This window comes from Helobdella robusta (genome assembly GCF_000326865.2).
Source record: "Helobdella robusta unplaced genomic scaffold HELROscaffold_119, whole genome shotgun sequence".
NCBI lineage: Eukaryota > Metazoa > Annelida > Clitellata > Rhynchobdellida > Glossiphoniidae > Helobdella > Helobdella robusta.
The window spans coordinates 96,677-119,183 of NW_008703660.1; the positions used below are offsets into that span (position 1 = coordinate 96,677).

Here is a 22,507-nt window from a genome sequence, read left to right on the forward strand (position 1 = left end):
TATATATATTTAGATATATATATATATACAAATATAATATATACATATATAATATACAAATGTTTCAAATATAAACATACATATATACATATATATATATATATATATATATATATATATATATATATATATAATTAAGTATGTATGTATATGAGCGTAGAGTCGGTATGAAGATCGCAATTGCGTCATCATAGGTAGGCTAATAGGTAAGCTGTTAGTTATAAAGAAGGATGCGGAAGAGAGAGAGAGAGAGAGAGAGAGAGAGATAGAGAGAGGGAGAGAGAGAGAGAGAACGAGAGAGCGAGAGAGAGAGGGAGAAAGAAAAGAGATAATGAAAGATAAAAAATTGAGAACACTTATTAAGAATATTTACACACATTAATCAAATGTGTTTCTGGTAAGTAATTAATTTTTTCATCTGCTTGCTTGGCTTATTATTCATTTGTTTGCTCAGTAATAACGTTGACTGTCGGTGGTTTGTTGTTGTGCTGGCTTGTTGTTTGACCTTGCTAAACGTTCATCCTTTAACTTCGAACGCTCGTGCCAGGTCATGTAACTCCTTCCGTCAATTCAAAGCTAGCTTGTAACTTCTTATTTTCAAGTTTTTATTTGATAAATAAATGTAGAAGTTAATTTTATTAACTTTATAAAAACGGTAGAGAATTGTTGTTTGATCAATGAGTTAACAAAATCCACATTTCTATCTATAAAATATATGATAGTGCAATGTGTGATTGTGCAAGTAGGTTCACGTATTCAATGAGTGTTTCCCTCCTAGTCGAGTCGTATAGCAAAGAATTCGGAAATGTATAAGTTCTAAATACACGAATGTTGTTATTAGATAGACAGAGACACACACATTAGAATGCATTTAAATTTCAAATAAACCACAGTTATCGGGTTTCAGAACGTTTCACTAATTCGGAAATACCAATGAAGTAAAGTTTTTTAAACCTTTTCAACCAAATTATCAGTGTCTGTTTACAGGTCACCAAATTTGTGACTTTCCATAAAATTTGTCTGGGAAATTTATTATATTTTTCATTTATATTTAAATTTTAGATTTGCACTCACACACACACACACACACCTCCCACACACACACACACGCAAACACACGCAAACACACACAAACACACACACACCACACACAGATTCATTATTTTTAGCCAGTTACAAGAAAATTAGTCTGTGGGACATTACATGAAAAAAAAAATCATAAGATTGCATTGAGATTGGATTTTAATAGTAATTTGATAAACAAAAACTTTCTAAACAGCAAACAAAAATGTATGGCATTAATAAAAAAACGTTGTATGTATACATACATACTCATGCATTTATGTGTGTATGAATGTATGTGTGTTTATGTATGTTGATCAATATATATACACATAAATGAATGCAAATATATACAGATATATGTATCACATATTGAACGATACGTATATGTAAAATAAGTTAAATGATTACTGCCAATAAAAATTTTTAACAACTATAACAATTTAGCCCAACAGATAAGAACTTACAACCCAGGCAGAAAACATCGGTGAATACAATATATGTTGCAAAACTCCAAAGCACACACACACACAAACATACACACACACACACATACTCAAACTTAAACACACATACACGTGCATACACACATACACAACAAATATTTGGTTCAGTGAGTTGTAGTGAAATGACATTACCTAACACACACGTCTACCTATAAACACAAACACACAGACATATGCACGCACGCACATACAAACACACAAACAAACACTTATTTACACGTAAAAACACACACATACACACACACATACACACATAGATACGTATATGAAGACTTTTAGAATAGTTTAGTTTATTTTAAATTTTTTTTAGAGGAAGGATTCCCAACTTTAAAGCCATTACATTACAGGATTGGTTTGGTGTGTGTGATTTGAAGTGTTAAAAAATATTATTGGATAGATGAAATTGAGTGAGTCAGTAAACGAATGAATGAATGAATGCATGAGTGAGTGAATGAACGTATGAATGAACAAGCGATTGAATCTATGAATTATTATTGAATGTTTAAATTATTGAATGAATGAATGAATGAGTGAGTGAGTGAGTGAGTGAGTGAGTGAGTGAGTGAAAGAGTGAGTGAGTGAGTGAGTGAGTGAGTGAGTGAGTGAGTAAAGGAGTGGAGTGAGTAAGTGAGTGAAGGAGTGAGTGAAGGAGTGAAGGAGTAGAGGTTGATATGGACGTCTGGTCAGTGTTTGAGGGGAGAGTTTATTCAATAAAATTTTATTTTCAAATTTTTATTTTATTGTACTGATGTATTTCTCCATCCAATAAGATATGACAAAAAAATTAATACGTCAGCAGTACGTAACGCACTGTGTAGCATTCTAGTGACTCAATGACGTAGCGATGACGTCATAATAATATGTTAGGCGAAAAACTGGTGATTTACTGTTTTTGACTGTTTGTTGATGAACAAGTGCAACTGACAACTTCCGTAATTATTTTTACACATTTATTTTCTGAGAAATTAATTATCTGCTGCTAACAACTTGCCGCAGAAGAGATGCCTTACCCAATTAGTCACAACTGGGTCTGAAATTTTTCTAGGTAGGTAGAATTATCTCTAGCTGCCTGCTATCATCATCTCTAAATGCATTCATTCATAAAATTCTACCTTTTAAGATTTGTCTTTCTATCATCTATCTATCTATTTATCTATCTAACAAACTTTTTATTTATATTTTTAATTTGTTTTGTCCTTCCATTCATTCATCCATTATTCATCAACCAATACATTCATTTTACATACAAGCACTAGGTTTTTCACTCATTCATTCATTCATTCATTCGTTCGTTCGTTTGTCCGTCCGTCTGTCCGTCCATCCATCCATCCATCCATCCATCCATCCATCCATCCATCCATCCATCCATCCATCCATCCATCCATTCATCCATTCATCCATCCATCCATAAATAACACTAGCCGCATACACTACAGATTTTTTAAAAATATCAAACCTAAAATATAAATATAAAAATATCGTATCTTGTAAAATCAGCTCTGAAGTAGGCCAACACGCACACACACGTGCTGGTCAACACGCACGCACACACACGCCTGCAAATCAGAAATTTTCCGAATTAGCAATATTCATCGTCCAACAAATGTGAGTCGTGGAATTTAACCAAAGCTCTCCTCCTGCTCTATTACGAATTTTAAAAAAATACCAAACCATTACCATACCACGGTATTCATGATTCATGTGTCAAACAACTTTAATATGTATATATATATATATATATATATATAAGTTATTTACATGAATTGATTAATATAGGCATATATCCAATATACATGTATAGTATACATTGTATATATATATATATTCTATATATAGGCATATATCTTATAAATAACATCACAGCCATACCTTTTATAAACATTTTTTGTACATATTGTTTATATATATTTTCACTAATATACCTTTTATAAACATTTTTTGTACATATTGTTTATATATATTTTCACTAATATATATATATATATATATATATATATATATATATATATATACACTTATATATATATACTTATATAATATTATTTACGATATACATATATATCAATATGTATATTGCATTTATTGCCTATAAATATATGGCATATTTGTATATGCATATTCAACATATTAATTTCTCTGTATAAATAGAGAAGTTTAAAGTAGGGTGTCCTTATAGTTTAGCCAGACACCAACTGATCGTTTGTGATATTTTACAAAATCTAAAATTTAAAATTTTTCCACTCATATAAACTAATAGCTTATTTATCTTGATTTATATTCATTTTTTTTTAATATCTCAAAAAACATGGTCACGTTAAAACTTGATGAGTGTGGCTGTCAAGAGTGGAATGGGAATACATCAGCGTATATGAGCAGCGACGAACGGAGTACCACTATGGGGATCCACCCCAGACTGCTGCACGAATACCAAATGGGCCAACAGTACGCCCGGTCGATGATTCAACTCTCGAAGAACGACGACTCACCTCTTGATCTGTCGAAGAAAGAGACTTCCGGCACGGATCTCTGCGTCGAAGGCATCCTGAAACGGAAGAAAAGAGACAGCGAGTGTGATGCTAGTGCAAAATGTGAGGTGGAAGATGATAACGAAGATGAGGGAGGCTGGGTCGGGAAAGATTATCACGTGTCCAGTAGGAAAATGAAGGGCTACAAGAAAAGAATCATGGAGAGATACAAGACCGGTTGGTGTTAAATTAAACTTTTAATCTATTTGGATAGGAAAAAAAGTGCGGAAACTTTTTAAATGATTGAATTAAAGATTTTTATAGCGAATAAGGATTTTTAAATTTTCAATTTATCAAACTGTATAAAAATGCAGCGTCATATGAAATGGCTTAAAATTTTTATTTTCATTTTTCAAACATAACTTCTACTCGACATCCCATAAAATTTTGTTATTTTTTTTAAACAAACAGCTTCGACAACGGACGACAACAAGCCTAAAAGTGAAAAAGACGATGAACAGCCTCAACTTACATTCTCACAACATCTTCCATCACAAGTTCAACTTCCACCTCAAACGAACCTTCAGCTATCTGATTTACTGATGCAACAACAACTGTTAAGATCTCCAGAACAGCAACGAAAACTCGAACCAAACTCGTTCAGAATCTCAAACAACTGCAACAGTGATCAGGAATGTGACAGTTTGAATCGGTTCTACGGCAACCCACAAATTTTCAACTCTTTTTCCATATACTCTTCTCAAAAACAATCTCCATCAATGCTATTTCCTGCATCTTTCCAAGCGTCCTTATCGTCAGCTTTATCTCCGTCACCAGAAACATCAGATGCATCATCAGCCAATTCGAATTCATTCCATTCTCTGCAATCATCTAAATTTCAAATCACCCCATCTGAAAAAATATCTCCTCTGCAATCGCCACCACCCTCTCCAGTTTCAACTTCATCTTCGAAAATTCCCTTGCCTGTCATACTGGCTACCGATCAAATATTCGAAGATATCGAAATACGAAAAAACAACTCTAACCTGCACCAGAGCATTACTGCTATCAAAAATTTAACTGAAAAAGCAGCAAGCGAGAACAAACCAGTTCCAAATGAAAACGTCAAAGATGAATTGATTAAGGCATATCTGCTTCAGCAACGACAACAACAATTGTTACATCTGCAACAAACGCAACATCAAAAATTATGTCAACAAGAAGAACAACAACAATATTTACAAAGGTACCAACAACAACAACAACATCAACAACTGTTTCGACATCGTTTACAAAATTATGCCCAGCAACAGCAAAACCATCAGCAGCTGCACCAGCAGTACTTGCTGCATCATCAAATGATCTCCCAGTATTACAACCAACTTCTACTGAATAATCTTCTCAGCCAAAAGCAGTATATTCAAGAACAACAAAAACTTCAGGAACAACAACAACGTGAACAGCCGTTACATAAACAAATAAACGAACAGACAATTCAACAGCGCATCTTGTACTATCAAGCTCTACAGCAAGCGAAACAAATGAAAAATGAATTAGATGAAAATCTTCTTGAGAGCCCGCTGAAAGTAGAAAAAAGAGCTGAGTATAATTACTCGCCAATCTCACCAAAAAATGATGAAAATTCCAAAAATTTGATAAATATTTTTGACATTAAAAACGAAAATAGCAAAAATGACATTATCAATACAACAACAAATGACATCAATAGCAAAACGCTTAACGGCATGAAAAATGAAGACAATCCAAACAACACATCAACTTCACCACCATCACCCTCTTCAACATTGAAACGTTCAAAACTATCACACAAAGGTCAGACAACAAACTACCTTTGGGAATTCCTTCTTGACCTCCTCGACAATCCCAAATACTCTCCATCCTTCATCAGCTGGGTGGACAAATCAGACGGCATCTTCAGACTGAACAACACCAAAATAGTTGCTTCCATGTGGGGGCAGTGCAAGGGTAAGTCCTCAATGAGTTACGAAACTATGGGTAGAGCACTGAGGTACTACTACACCCGAGGGATCCTTAGTCGCATACCTGGACAACGACTTGTGTACCAGTTCGAACATCTAGCTAAGATTAAAAAGGCCAATAAAAATATCGGAGTAAAAAGCGACAGCAAAATAAAATCTACAACTGAACATGATTCCATGGAAAAAGATGAGGAGATTTCAGGATGTGAAAAAATACCGTCACCCGCCAATGAAACAAAACCCGTCTTTGCTGATGAACTGCTGTGACGTCAAACATGCTAATGTGAAAACATGATTTGATTGGCTGGTTGCATGCACTGGCATGTATTTGTGTACAAATATATATAAGTGCTGCTTGTTCGTGATTTTATACGAATATTTATTAGATGTTTAATTGTAAATATTTGAATGACTTTTACATGTCTAAAAAATTTTTCCAAAATGGACCGCAACTTCAATTAGGTTTACTATATTTTGAACTCTGTTATGTACATGTGTGATGAACTCAGGTTCACTCCTTCCTGACAACTCATGTGATATCTCACATCTTGTTTTGTAAAATAATTTTGACACTGCATCTCATTCTTTGATATTTTTTGTAACTTAAATATTTTATTGTTTCCACAAAATGTGATTTCATATTTTTACTCATTTTTATTTGAAAAATATTTTTACTGAATTATAACTTGTTTTTCTATATAATATTTCCATTTTTTAAATATTATGCATAAACGTTCAAATGTACTTTGCTCAAGCCACTAACAGCCTTATAATGTAATTAGAACTGAACAGAATTTATTTTTTGGGTCTGTAGGTGGGGCTGGTCTCCGATAATATTTCATATAATTATTATTATTAATTTTTTTTGATTCCATAATAAAAAATTTTTTTTTAAATAATTCATGACTATCTTTTATTAAAATTGAAGTGAGGCTCATACATGAAAATGTAGCAAAATTACACCTGGACAAACAACTTAGGTACTACGAAATATGGCTAAACCTGAAATTGATGAAAATCGCGAATGGGAAATTAAGACAGGCAGAGGCTTTTTGAGAAAAGTGTTGAACAATTTTGTAAATTATGAACAAATGATAAAAAACTGCAGCAGTGCACTGGAGTAGGTAATCAGACATTGTGCATAGATCTGTATCTGAACCCTTCGTAAGTAGTATCACAAAATCGGTTAAAATGTATCATTTACCGAAAAAATAAAACTAGTTTAGTTTATGCCAGAAATGAAAAAATAGTTTCATGCTTTCTTCATATTCGTCATATTAGTTTCTTCTTTTTCGACTCAGACAAATTACATTTACATCGAGAAGCGCACGTTTTTGCAGAGTTTTAATCTAGCAGATAAAACATTTTGCAGTTTATAACAACTTTACAACTTTTATGAGTCAAAAAAATGAAGGAAAAGTATTTACAAAAAAAATTTACAAATTTTTCGAGTTTTGTTTCAGTTATGTTGAAAAAACTGAAAATTAAATTATATTGAATTAAAGTTAAAAAGTCAATCGACGCAATTAACTACCTCAACCTCACCAGCTTATTCAAAACTGAGGCGTGACATTCCGGCCGAAATTTTATTGAACAGATGTTTTCAAAACAACACATATGCAAATTTTTTGAATTTGAGATAGCAGTTCAAAACCTTCGTTGGAAGTATTCAGAAAAACAAACTGTGTAAGTTTTGGGTTACCTGAAACATATGTTTAAAAGAGCCATACCATCAGTAAGCAAATTATAAACAATATCAAATTTAGACCTTATTGGCCTAATGTTAAATTAGCCCACATTTATAGCTGACTGGGTTTTTGCCTTGAGTACTTTATTACCTTCTAATGACCAACTGAACCTTTGACCCGATATGAAAATCAGGATCGGTTGACTCTTTATTTTTTGTTTCCAATGCAAGTTTTTTAAGATGCCTCAGAGTTTCGATTATGAAGATTACTTACGCCCGCATGATCCTCGACGTGGAGGAATAAATGTTTACTACACATGCAGTTTTAAAGCTAGAAGATTTGCCTGGTATATTTAGTATTAAGAAAAATGTTTTTTCTGAGTTACGCTCAGCAGCTTCCGTCCAAAACTTCATATTTAGGCCCATAGACTTTTTAAATAGTGAACCTAAAGCTACACTAGTTGGGGGACAGTCGTTTTTTATATCAATTTTTTTCTTCAAATTGAACTTAAGCAACTATACTGAACAGTTTTTATTAATTTCTGTCCACTATAAATATGCGTAGTGGGCAGTTTGATGTACTACTTCAATGGATTTAATTATCAGACCTACCAATAAACAAATCAAAATTTTGATTTTTCTATTATTAGCCATAAAAATTGTCTACAAGAATGATACAAACACGCATATGTAGATAGCATTGTACCTACTATTTCCTTTTTAAATTATTCTTTTAATTGGCAAACAACTCAACCAGATTCGATGCAATCATTCTGGCGTTTGCAGTTATGGTAATTCGGCCGTTTGTCTCATTTGTCTATTGGTATGTCTGGCCGTGGTTATCGAAATAAGAAATCATAGAAGGACTTAATTTATTAATTTATTCTAAAACAAATTTTCTGAATCTAATAATTAGGACCAAATTTTGAGAAACGATGTAGTTTTCAATTGTATTAACTTGAATTATTCGAACATTTTCTCCCTGCCTCTGTTTCCCCAACACTAAAATTACTATAAAATTAGCAACAAAACTTCCATCGTTAAAAATAGACAAAAAATACCTCTAGAAATCTTCATTAACAAGTCGGGAAACAAATAAAAACAAACATTTACGCAAGTACAGACAACACTCATACTACAGAACCACCAAGCAATTAACTTTCACCCATAATTAACGACCAACGTTACCTTAGTTCTCACGCATACCAAAACAATCTCATCTTTACAATCACCTCATCACCTCACATCAATGGAAACTAAACAACAGTGCTATTAATCAAGCCTAAAACTGAGTTGCATTTATTTATTGTTATATTGACATGTTTATGAAAGTTTATATAACATTCGAACATGACACCTAAGTCTTTAACAGCTTTCACATTTTCCAGAGCAAAACAGTTGATTTTATAAGAAGTTTTTTTTAGTCTTTATTATTGCAGCTCTGACATACGCAGAACCACTTAAAATGTTACAGATATATTATCTATATATCTTTTATTGTGTTCTTCATGCGTTAACAAAGTCATTACTAAAATACATAAAGATACATTTATCAACATTCATTTTCAGTTCCCATTTCAAACTCCACTCATTCGAATCATTCAACAAGCTTGTAGAACCATCCTACATGAAACATGTTTAATTATCTTAGCATCATCACCATACATATAAAGGCCAATAGCGGAATCCAATTTACAAATATAAAAAAAAACATTCGCATAAATAAAAAACATCACAAGACCCAGAACATTTACCTGTGGAACCCCACTATCCTCTTTAAAACGATCAGATATGCATCAATAATAAGAATTAAAATTTGTTTGCTAAGTTGTGCCAGAAGATACGAAATCTGGATGCAAACAGGGCAGTTAGGGATGTGACGTACTTTTTCATGGGCTTCGTTGGTTAAACACTTCATTTTGTAATTTTAGAGTGTAATATTTATTGATTGAACTTGGCTTTGTTCATGTTTTTAAACATAGTTTTTTATGTTTAAAAAGAATGTTTGAAGGAAGCTGACTGTCTAGAAAAAAATTTAATTTTTTTACAAGTAAATGTCAGTATGAAGTCTGTTTCAATTGTGACCATATAAGAAGCGCTAGAATAATTATTAAGATATCTATGCGATCTTTAAAAATTTATATTTTTAGAGGTTTATCATATTTTTCAACAAATAAACACTAATTAGAAAAAGGCAAAGCTTTTGACAAAAATTTTAGACATTTAATACCGTAACCGTAAATAAAACAATATATTTCAATAAAATTTTCAATAAATTATAAACAAAGGTAACGAAAAGTTTATGCTCATTATGGTCATTACCCAGTTAGCCAGCAATCCTAAACTCAAATCCTCAGTCCTCTTCTTCATTATTGACCTTGGTCGTTGCCTTGAATGGCTGTTGGCTGTCATCTCCGGAATTTTCATCAGGTTTCTCACAATCTGTAGTCTCAGTTGAATTATTCTCACCAACATTTTGACCACCAACTTCCTGCTCACTCCCGGGATGACTATCGGGGTGAACTTCAGGATCAACTTGCGGATTAGTTTTTTCACGATCATCTTCACCATCATTTTTATCATCACTGATAGATTTATCAACGCAGCTGGAATTTTTCCAATTTTTAACGATATTTTCTTCATAAAAGCCTCTGTCCTCTTCTGATACGCGTTCTCCAATAGTGAACATTTCATCTGGTTTACCACAGTTACTTTTATCTCCCTCCAAATGAACCCATAATCTTGTACTGTCGTAGTCCGATGTTGAAAAACTTGTTTTGTCTTTTTCTCCGCATTTTCTCCAGAATTGAAGAAATTTTGCTAAATTGATGATTATTAAAATTATACAAAACCCCGATTCTGTTAATTATTGTAAAATATTAAAAAGATATTCATGCTAACTTGTCCTGTTCACAAACAAATAAGAATGGCAAGCGTCGTTTTCAAGGTTGCACTCGATAGTAGGAGGGCTAACAAAACAGGGGTCATTAAAATCATAAAGTCCATCTACAAACTGGATGTCTAAGTAACAATCAGCGCAAATCAGCGGCTGCACGGAGACACCTGTGCGTTTGTGGGTTGTGTGTGTTGGTGGTTATTCAGCAATTTATTAGCGAATTTGAAAAAAAATTATTCAGCTTAACTTAAAAACATGAAAACTCACATTGAAGTGCTACTATGGTTTGCAAGGCAATCAAATTCATTTCTCTTGTCTAATTTGAATGAATTGTTTTGAATTAGGTTATAAATTGTTATACAGAAAATATTGGATTGAGTTAAATAATTTATCAGTAAAAAGATTTACAATGAAATTTTTTTAACAAAATTATCAAAATATAAATAATTCGATAATAAATTTAAAAAAAATCTGTTAAATTTATTAATTTTTCCACCACAAAACATCAAATCGGAGTCAATTTCTATTTTGTAAGCCTCATTTATTTCAGTTAATTGAACACACACATTTGGCAGCGTAAATAAAGTGTTATCTGTCGAGTGCTACTTGATGGTTATTGAATGGGTCGCAGCAAATTTTAAAATTTGTCACGAAAGCGCATTTATGATAAACTAGGCCGTGTTTCATAGAGGGTGCATCGTCCACTGTGCCGTGCAGCGATCGAATGCTCTGTATGTGTCTAGGAAAAATGTTAAGTTACGTTAAAAATTTATTCCCAAAAACGTGATCTAAATGAAGGGATTAAACTAAATTATGAATTTGTAACATGTTGAATGAATTTTTGTAAAATTTTCTACGAACATAATATCTGCTCTAGAATAACTATAATTATATGAATTACTAGAGTTAAAAAACATTTTATATTCTTAAAAGGTCAAAGTCGCTTAATCGGGCTACCCGCCCAACGGACTTCTACAGTAATTGCTATCGAGAAAATAATTTTTTCTAACCTGTAGAGTTTGGAGACTTCTGGTCAATACGGTTATTTCACCAGTTTACACTTGGAAACTGACACTTGTCTGGCGAACCTTCTTTTTCAAAGTGTTGCCACGTCGATGCTCTGATTAAATAGATGCGTTGTATGTATGGACGTGTAGATGTGTTGAATGAATGTGGGAAGGATTGTATATGCGTGAACAACGTCGGTGAATTTGTTTTAAATTTTTTAAATGTTTTAGTTAAATTTTTTCTATTTTAGATTTAGATTAAAATTTTAGATGCGTTGTATGTATGGACGTGTAGATGTGTTGAATGAATGTGGGAAGGATTGTATATGCGTGAACAACGTCGGTGAATTTGTTTTAAATTTTTTAAATGTTTTAGTTAAATTTTTTCTATTTTAGATTTAGATTAAAATTTTAAATGCGTTGTATGTATGGACGTGTAGATGTGTTGAATGAATGTGGGAAGGATTGTATATGCGTGAACAACGTCGGTGAATTTGTTTTAAATTTTTTAAATGTTTTAGTTAAATTTTTTCGTAGTTCAATAAATGCAAATGCATTTTAAGTTGAATACGTGATATTTGACTTGTTTAGACGAGCCGGAGTTGAAATAATTTTTGTACGTGGGTGAGCTTGAATTTTTGAGTTTCGTTTAAGTTTTATTCTGTGATATTTTGTGTTACACTGTGTTATTCTTTGTTTTTCTATGACGTTTTTATTGGTAACAGAGCTATTTGTATTAATTTAATTAGTGTTTTTAATTATTAACGTAATTAATCGTAATTTCATATCCACCGTGTGTTTGAAACTTCAAGAATGATTATCTCGGTTATTTATTTATCTCCAATTTTAATTCTACTTCAAATTCCAAAAATATTTTTTAGATATTAACATAATCCATTCTAATGTATAGTTTGTTCCGGTTCAATAGATTAAATGTTTATAATTTCAACTGCAAGCATTCAAAAGTTTAATTTTTTTAATTTTGTATAAATACACTCTTTAAACAACAATAATACAATAGTAATGGGCAGCACGATGGTATAACGCGAAAGGGAATTGATTGAAAATTCAAATTAGAAAGTTTTAAATATTCAGTTCACAACGTTTCTACCACCTGTTTCAATTTGTTTAACACACACTCACACACACACATACACACACACACACACACACACACACACACGCACAAAGATTTAAACAATGGCACAGAGAATGAGAAGGCATAAATAAACATTTTGAATAAATTTGTGACGTTGTGTTGTCGAGATACGCAGAACATTTTGCATTCGGACAGATGTTTCCATGCAAATTTTAATATCATTTAAATATGTTGATTGAAACAAAATTTTTTACGAATTAAATTTGAATCACAAATCGGAGACGAGAATTTGGTTAGAAATAATGGGAAATGTGATGGAAACTATCCAACGCTAGAAATTCCTGAAAACATTTACAATATTTCAATAAAGCTTTTGACACTCCTAAACATTTCCCAATTCCAAATAATTTAGCCTCTCTTCCTCCACCTGACTACATTATTTATTTATTTTTTTTATTTGACCAAAAACAAATTTAAAGCACAGGATGTCTGTGAGGACAGTGACAGAAAAAAAAACATGAAAATTTAACCAAATTCTGTGGAGTAATGTTAACGAAATATAGATAATGAATCATTAAACACGCATTTTTTCATATTCCTACACACTCACACACACACACACACACACACACACACACACACGCACACGCACACACACACACTCACACATTTATTTTTTTTTCCAGATGCAAGTAGACGGTAGTTGCTGTACGGTAGTTGTTGAAGCAGTTTAGAAAACTATTGAGAAAAAGTTGATAAGCACTATTTACTTTATGGTGACATTCACAATAATATAATAAATTTTCTTTCATCTACTCTACCTATTAATTCTAGTGTAGTTCAAGGTTCTGTCCTTGGACCATTTACCTTTATCATCAATGCTTCTACTCCCAAAACTTTTCATAGCTCTAATCACATCATCAATGGTCTAGTTTTCCTACACAACAACAACTTCAGCAACTACAATCTCTCATCAAAAAACTAATTCGCCTCAACTATCTACCTGCATCATATCCTACCGTCCACATCGTCCATGCTCTACTAGCACCAATCGAAACTAAAACACACAACCTTCGTCAGCGTAAGCATAACTATCAAGTCGCCACCCAATCAACATACCAGGATAAGAGCCCCACAAGACACATTAAATATATCAGCACTCAGTAAAACCTTATCATTTACTCAATCTAGTTCTTCTTCTTCATATCGATCACGTAACTAACTTTCTAAGTCTATTAATAAATTATTTTATTTATCTGTCTTTAAACTTTAAAACTATTAATTTATTTTTTTCCATAATTTTTATGCTAAAATATATTTTCTGGTTATTTATTTTTCATTATCATTTTATACCATTGCATTGCATGCTGTAACAGGTTCTGCGTTCGTCAGATTCTAATTTTTTTAAAGATTCTGATTTTTTAAAAAATAATATGGAAAAAATCTTTTAACAAATAATTGAAACAAAAATAAATTTTTCAAATTTCAATGATAGAGTTGATCAATTCAATAGTTACTCATTTTAGCTAACAGATGAAAGCCCGTACGTGATAAAACATAGCATGTACACAATTTTCTAACTCATTCATCAAATCATTTATTCCTTAGTTCATCAATTTCTAATCTGTTCATCCGTTCGTTCATCCGTTCGTTCGTTCACTCACTCACTCACTCGCTCATTCAAGGAAAAAGGATGTAAAGGATGGAAAGGGTGTAAAAAGGATTTATTAATATGAACTGGACTCAAGCGATATATATACTCCAGCGGGTAAAAAAACACATTTTCAAATTTAAAAATCAATAAACCAATTTTCTAATGATGATGACGACGACGATGACGATGGAGATAATAATAATAATAAAAATAATAATGGGAACATCTTTTATTTTTCACCATAAAAAAACAGACAATGATAAAAATATATATATATATAGATAAAAATATATATATATATAATGATAAAATTTTTAAAAATTGTATAAAATAATATTAAAGGTTAAGACCATTTTGCTCATTGTGAAGTTAAGTGCAGAACGGTGAAATATATTTAATTAGCATCATAGCTTGTTCCTGTCACAGTAAATGTCATACGATAATCTTATAACAGTGTTTATCAATTTATCATTAAATGATAGCGCCCATGGAACTTTAAACAGTGACAATTAAAATTATTGAAAAAACCAATAGGCGTTATTTCGAATGAGTTAATAACTATTGAACAATGTTCATAGTCTTTATTTAAACAGCAATGCAAATTATTAGAGTATTTATTTCTCTTGTATTGCCTGGAAGATTCTAGATTGGTTTCATGGCACATAGTTAATTCTAGAATCTCAATTTTGTTATTTTGAAGTATGGCGATAATAATAATAATAATAATAACAATAATAATAATAATAATAATAATAATAACAATAACAACAATAATAATAATAACAATATCAATGACAATAGCAATATCAATGTTTATAAAATCAGGAATTTAATAGAAATGAAATAATTCGCCGAAAATGATATTAAATATTTTAACTATAAGGTAGCAGCAAAATGGCGGGGCTGAAAGGTTAACACTGGTGAGTACTGAGGCTGATTTGACCTGTGAGTAAGAAAATTGTTAAATTTGTTTGTTAATAAATAAATAAAATTAATTTATAAAAAAAGTAAGAAGGAGAGGAAAAGTGAGAGAGAGAAAGAGAGAGAGAGAAAAAGAGAGGAAGAGATAGAAAGAGAAAAAGAGAGAAAGAGAGAGAGAGAAAGAGAAAGTTACTAAAGAGAAAAAAAATATAAGCAAACGATTATTTATAAAGATCCAACTGATTTATCGGTCATTACTCTTCTACTGAGTTTTGCGGCGTTCGTCTCTGGCCCGTCGATGCCATTGTGATTTTCGTAATTTTCAAAACTGTTATTGTAGACGAAAAAGCCGGAAGTGGCATTGTAAAACTTGCACTGTGATGACCTCCTCACCACCAGGTCAGCCAGGGCGGAAACTATGGGGGCGGAAGTCTGCCCGCATTTGGTGGTCACATGATCGTCTAGACATTTTTCAAAAGTTATGGCGTGTCTGGAGAATAATTTGATAAAATTTTGCCAATTATCATAAAATAACTTATATTTGAAATAATAATATTACTATATCAGATATAATTAAAATAAGAACAAATTGAAAATATTATTCCAGTTAAACCGGCAATATTCGCCAACGTCAGGACTGTCACTGGAATGATAACTGTAGCCATTGTAACCTCCGTCAGCCACATCATCACCATCGTCACCCTCATCATCATCTTTATCATCATCGTCGTCGTCGTCCTTTTCGACACTCTCGCCAACATCTTCAGTGTCTCCGCCTGTCTCCTGTAGAAATTCATCGTAGCAAGTCGTCGATTGAGCAGACTGTGTTCTGAGGCATGTCTGGCTGAGAGCGTAGTCTTGTTTGGGATGGAAATTTGAATTTTTTTTCATTCAAATTACAACAACAACAACAAAATTATTTGGAATAATAAAAGTTATAATAATGAAATATTATTTGTATTTGTATCAACATAATTTGTATTTATTGTGTGCTAGTATAGATAGCTGAATTTTGAATTTCTACAACGTTCTGATGATGAACATGTACATGGAGATAATGATGTCGACGATAATAATGAGTGGATAATGATGTTTACTCTGGTGATGAAGTTCATGAAAATAATTGTGAATGAATGAATGAACGAAAGAGTGGAATGAATGAATGAATGAATGAATGAATGAATGAATGAATGAATGAATGAATGAATGAATGAATGAATGAATGAATGAATGAATGAATGAATGAATGAATGAATGAATGAATGAATGAATGAATGAATGAATGAATGAATGAATGAATGAATGAATGAATGAATGAATGAACGAATGAACGAACGAACGAACGAACGAACAAACAAACGAACGAACGAACGAACGAATGAATGTATAGAACGTAACACAAGTAAATGAAACAGTACTGAGAGATAATTGAGTGACACACCTTCGAAAATATTCTTTAAAGAGCAGAAGTTGACTAAATTTCTAAAGTCCTTCATCTTCCAGAAGATTTCATCAAAATCGTCAGCAGAGCAAACCTTTCTCAACTCGGCAAGGCAGTGTAGTGACTTTTTTAAACCGCTAAACAGAAAAAAAATTGATCAATCAATCAATCAATCATTAATGTACATTTTTTTCAAACTATCATGTCATATAAACAAAAATCAGTACAAAGAATGGCCTTTAAATGAAAAAAACCTTATTTAAATGATTTTGTATGTAGGGGAAAATTGCATTTTTAGTAAGTTTACAATACTAGAAGCCCAAAAATAGAGGATTACATTTATCATTTCGAGAACGTAAGATAAAATTTAAAGTATTTCGCTATAAATATTTGTTACTTAAACGTGTTTGTACGCTTGCCAAATGTGTGTGCATGAAATAAGTAAAAACAATAAAATAAATATAAATGTTAAATTATTCAATAAATAATATTCCATCTCTTGAAAGAGCGTCATGACCTACTGACCTACAAAGTGACCTTATGACCTCGACATCTTGACCTTCGAGTAAATGTTTCTTCTGCAGGGAACTCGTTTCTAGGAAATCTTCAAAATACCTAACGCATGACAACCAGCAGGGCTGAATACCCCTCAAGTTCGTTTCTGACCCCATCTGTGACCCCGTCTGTGACGTCATTTGTGACGTGGCTGTTGCCACTGGTTGTTGTAGCTTCAATGAGATAGCAGCTGGTGTTGGAGTGGCTGTGGTTGATGTGGTTGCGGTTGATGGGATTGTAGTCAGACCGTGGAATAAAAAAATATTGAAGATTCGATAACATTCAACATAGTTGTAAGTCCCATTGTGGCTGGTATATAGTGTGGTGTCGTTGATGTGGTTGTGGTAGGTGTTGTTGTGAGTGATGTGGTCAAAGTGAGATGTTGATGTAAGAATCGAAGGGGTACAAATGAAATTTTTTTGAAAATTTCATACATTCCCACGAGATGTGTGCTAGTCAAATTTATAAATATTCGATACTGAGTTAAATTAACAAAAGGTTTTTCAAGAAAAAAATAATTTCATTTAAAATTGAAGTAAAGTAAAAAATGTTTCGAATTGATAAGATGAAAATAAATATAAATGTAAAATTTGAAAGCGTTGAAAAAATGAGTGGGAGAAAAATAACAAACAATCAAACGAACGAACGAACGAACGAACGAACTTATAATGAATGAGAAAGTGAAAAAACGTCAGAAATGAAAATGAACAAACGAATGAATGAATGAATAAATGAAAAAAAGGAAAGAATTAAAAACAAACTTTGAAAATATTTTGATGAATCACCATTCAAAAATCAGATGCCAGATTATGATGAAGTGGCAATTTCACACATAATAAACAAATGACATGTCGTCGCTTGCAACTTTAAATAAATTATACATTTACAAATATCATTGAATTACCGTTTGTGTAAGTGTGCTTGTGTGTGTGTTTGTGTGTGCTTGTGTGTGTGCGTGCGTGTGTGTGTGTGTGCGTGCATGTGTGTGTTTTAAATTGACTTGAATGTTTCGGATAAACAAAGATGGCATTATTATATTTTAAGTATACTTAATTAAATTCACATATATCCATGCAAACTCACACGAACGAACACACACACATACAAACACACACACAACACACACACGCACAGATTTCTATTTATGTTTAGCCAGATTGACAGTGTGTGTAAAACTTAGAAGTAAACCTAAGTGTAAAAGGAATTTCTGTTTATGTTGAACTGTTCATGCTTAGAACGATCCTGTGATTGATTATTGTTGGAAGGAGCGTTTGATTGGGCCGTGGGTTGTCAGGAGTTGGGTTACATATTTTACCATCATCGTCGTCGTCGTCATCTTTATATTCATTTCCTCATCTTCCTCATCATTGTCATCATCGTCATCTCTATATTCATTTCCTCATCTTCCTCATCATCGTCGTCAACATTTCAGAGTGAAAAAATAAAATTTGTTTTAGCACTGGCTCTGCAAAATGCAAAAAAGAAACAAATAAAATAAAGAAAAAAAGACAAACCAAAACACTGTAAAAATAAAAACTTTAAATTTTAAATTTTTAACCCTCGGAAATAAAACTGTGAATTAAATTTGAAATAGAAAAATCACAGAAAATAAATAAGAAAACACACACACATACACACACGCACGCGCACACACGCACACACACGCGCGCGCACACACGCGCGCACACACACAAACACACACTGATATAACAGCATTTTGCTGAATAAAAGTATTTTTCAACTGAATGCACTCACACACAGACAGTCAAACACACACACATAGACACACAAAATAAATGTATATATATATTTTTTTCCCTTTCTAAAAATTTAATAAGCATTTTATTTTTATATTTTAATCTAACATCATTTTAATCTACGAAGTTTAATCTCTTTATGCCGAAATCTGTAAGTTTTAATCTCTCTCTCTCTCTCTCTCTCTTTCTCTCTCTCTCTTTCTCTCTCTCTCTTTTTCCTTCTCTTTTCTCTTTTTTTGAAAATAATATATATATACAATCTGTGACAACATTCAAAATTCAAAGAATAAACATTCAATGTAAATGTCGACAAATGACTGAGGGAGTTATACAAAGGTATATCATTAGTCACAATTTGAATAGATCGTTAGTTACAATTAGGATAAATATACTCAGTATGCCTGTATGGTGTGTGCATGTGGGTGTGTTGTGTATGCGCGTGTGTATGTATTGAGTGTTGGGAATATGTCTTGATATAACTGCCATTCTTTTCCACTGGATTCCACTCGATCATAAGAATTCAATTCCGTTTCAATTGGTGGTTGCAGGTAAGAAAATTTATATTATAATTTTTCAAATAAAAGTCATCTCAGTAACGTGCATCTTACTATATTATCATCTTGGCATGGCCCTCCAGTCGGGGATTTCAAAATTAACAATGCGAGATTTTCTTCATTTATGCGTCGCCAGGATCGAACCATTTTTTTACTTCTCGTACCTATAACTTGATTGATTGACAAACAAACCTGGATTAATCCATGATCTGAGGAAAAATCAAACTATTAAAGATAGGAAAAGAGCGAGAAGTAACGATCAAGTCCAAAACACCACCTAATTCATGCGTTGGTTCGTTAATTCTGTTAATCAACTGAAAACAATCGAAAACATCATTAAATGAGACTGTGTTTGGATCATCTTTTCTCTCCATATGAACATTAAAATCTCCCGCAACAACGATTTTATCACTTAACAGCGAAAAATCTTCTAAAACATTCGCTAGCTCTGAAAAGAACGATGGTGAAGGAGGAACCGATCCAGGTCTATAAATTGATAACAAAATAAAATCAGATTTGTTTACTCTCAATTTAATTGCAACAGCTTCAAAAGTTATCACGGTGGGTAACTCAACAGGTTTATAAATGAACTCTTTCTTGAAATAAATTATAATTCCGCCATGATATAGATCGTGAGGTCTAACGTAATCTACAAACTTATAACCAGGGGGCATCGCGCATCGAACAGCAAACTCATCTGACGACCCATGCCATGTCTCAATTAATACAAGAATATCCAATTCTCCACGAATTATATCACACACCATTTCATATTTTGGCACAATAGATCTTATGTTGAGGAGCCCCAGGCCAATTTTTAAACCATTGTAATTTTTCATGGTTAATTTTTGAGCTGTAACATGAATCATCCTCCGACTGGCCCTCCCATCAACAAGACACTCATCAGTTAATTTCTGAACTTCATAATCCGCCATCTTCCCACAGGACCTCTGACTCTGTATAAAAAATTGTCTTTGCATGCCGCTTCTTTCGATTTTGCATCAGCTACCAGTTTCTTTAATTCACTTCTCTGCTCAGGTGTCAGGTCATTGCTAATCCAGACTTTACTCAGTTCGACCGATATTAATTTCAATTTGTGTGCATTTTTTATCACGGTCTCTTTAGACATCAAACTATCCAACACTATCAATATTGGACGTGTGGATGATTCATTTTTCTTTCCAAGTCTTGTAACATATTTTATATGGGAATCTTTTATATCATCAGACAATTCTAACAAAATATTTTTAACACGAATTTTATCATCTTCACCTTCATGTAAATTGAAAATTATTATATTTCTTTCTCTGTCTTTTATATCGATTGACTCAGTTAATTTTCTTTTTACCGTTTTAACTTCCAGATTGACACTAAATGTTTTTCTTCACTTCTTGACCAACAACAGTAGCAAAAGAAGATTTCAAATCACTTTTGAATGTGCTGATCTCGGCAGATAACTTGCTATCAGGCCTATCACTCAAACCAACACATTTTATGTGAAAACTATTTTCGCACTGAAAACATTGAATGCATTGCAAATTCCGAAACGAAAAAAAGCAGCAAAAACAGCCCTAAATTAAACTTTTAAACGGAGAAAATATAAGATTCGTCAAAATTTTCTCTATCAAATGAAATTAAATTTAAATTAAATACTCGATTTTAAACTATAAAATTAAGAAAAAACACGGAGCAAATCAAAATGCGGCCAGCATGTGCTACCGATGAGCGATAATTGTGCATGTATGTTTGTATGAATGTTTGTATGTATGTTGATTTATTTGTCGCATTTTCAAGTTTCATTATGCAAATGATTTCTTCGTCACAAAACTGTCATAGTAAATGTTATAGAGATGTGGTTTTGAGTTAGGTTGTTGATTTTTTGCTTGGGTTTTTTAATTGTCAAAAATAAATCCCTTGGTTTTTAGCTGTGAGTGCGTGCGTGTGTGTGTTTGTGTGTTTATGTGGTGTGTTTGTGTGGTGTGTTTGTGTGGTGTGTGTTTGTATGTTTGTTGATGGTCAATTGCAAATCTCTCTATCTATTTTAAATAAATAATTAAAAAAAACTGTATGGAGAAAATTCTAAATTGAGGTTTCACAATTTTTTGTCCAAATTTGCAAGTTCAATTTGTTTAATTTCAATACAAAGAATTTACATACATATGTTGTTTGGTTTGGCTAGGCTTACAATGATATTATTTAAATATCACAGTCATCACCATCGTCATTCTCATCATCATCATCATAACAACGTTAATGATGATAATGATGATGTTGATAATGATGATGATGATAAAGATATTGGCAATTACGATAATGCCTGCAAATCTGATGATACGGACGATGATGATATCAAAAATGATGATAATGATACAAACAATGATATAAACAATGATGATGATGATGATGATGATGATGATGATAATGTGATAATGATGATAATGATACAAACAATGATATAGTGATGCGTATGATGTAGTTAGTCTGTAGCACATCAATCAACAGCCCAAAATGAAACAAGTTGATTCAAATCAACTGTAGCCCCACACCAACTGCAGTCGACGCATTTCAATTAGTATTAGTTAGTTTAGTAGTGCAACTTTGTGCATCCCTGCGTGCGTGTTTTTGTCTGTCTGTGTATGTGTGTATACGTGTGTGTATTATACATGCGTGTGTGTATATATATATATATATATATATATGTATGCCTATTTGTATGCCTAGTACGTAAACTTTTTTATATGTATATAGAAACTGTTTTAATGTGTTTGAACAAGTTGTCCGTGAATATATATGTATGTGTGAATATATATGTATGTGTGAATGTATATGTATGTGTGAATGTATATGTATGTGTGAATGTATAATGCGTGTGTGTGTGTGTGTGTGTGTGTGTGTGTGTGTGT

The 22,507-nt window shown here is 32.4% G+C and overlaps 3 protein-coding genes across 3 annotated transcripts; 1 reads left to right on the plus strand and 2 right to left on the minus strand.

Annotated features, from left to right (window-relative positions):
• Positions 1–5,874: 5,874 nt before the first annotated feature.
• Positions 5,875–6,123, plus strand: HELRODRAFT_138329 (hypothetical protein; the record flags this gene model as incomplete). The annotated part of the gene is made up of 1 exon (XM_009013379.1): positions 5,875–6,123. A coding segment is annotated over one exon (249 nt), but the record flags the coding sequence as incomplete, so codon positions are not given.
• Positions 6,124–10,073: 3,950 nt separating this feature from the next.
• HELRODRAFT_183797 (hypothetical protein) lies at positions 10,074–10,923 on the minus strand (the record flags this gene model as incomplete). Its single annotated transcript, XM_009013380.1, has 3 exons — positions 10,074–10,540; positions 10,622–10,783; positions 10,884–10,923. The coding sequence occupies 3 exons, from the start codon at positions 10,921–10,923 to the stop codon at positions 10,074–10,076; spliced, it is 669 nt and encodes a 222-aa protein (XP_009011628.1).
• Positions 10,924–15,205: 4,282 nt separating this feature from the next.
• Positions 15,206–20,584, minus strand: HELRODRAFT_183798 (hypothetical protein; the record flags this gene model as incomplete). Its single annotated transcript, XM_009013381.1, has 6 exons — positions 15,206–15,319; positions 15,538–15,787; positions 15,911–16,154; positions 16,739–16,875; positions 17,264–17,498; positions 19,879–20,584. The coding sequence occupies 6 exons, from the start codon at positions 20,582–20,584 to the stop codon at positions 15,206–15,208; spliced, it is 1,686 nt and encodes a 561-aa protein (XP_009011629.1).
• Between the last annotated feature and the right edge of the window lie 1,923 nt (positions 20,585–22,507).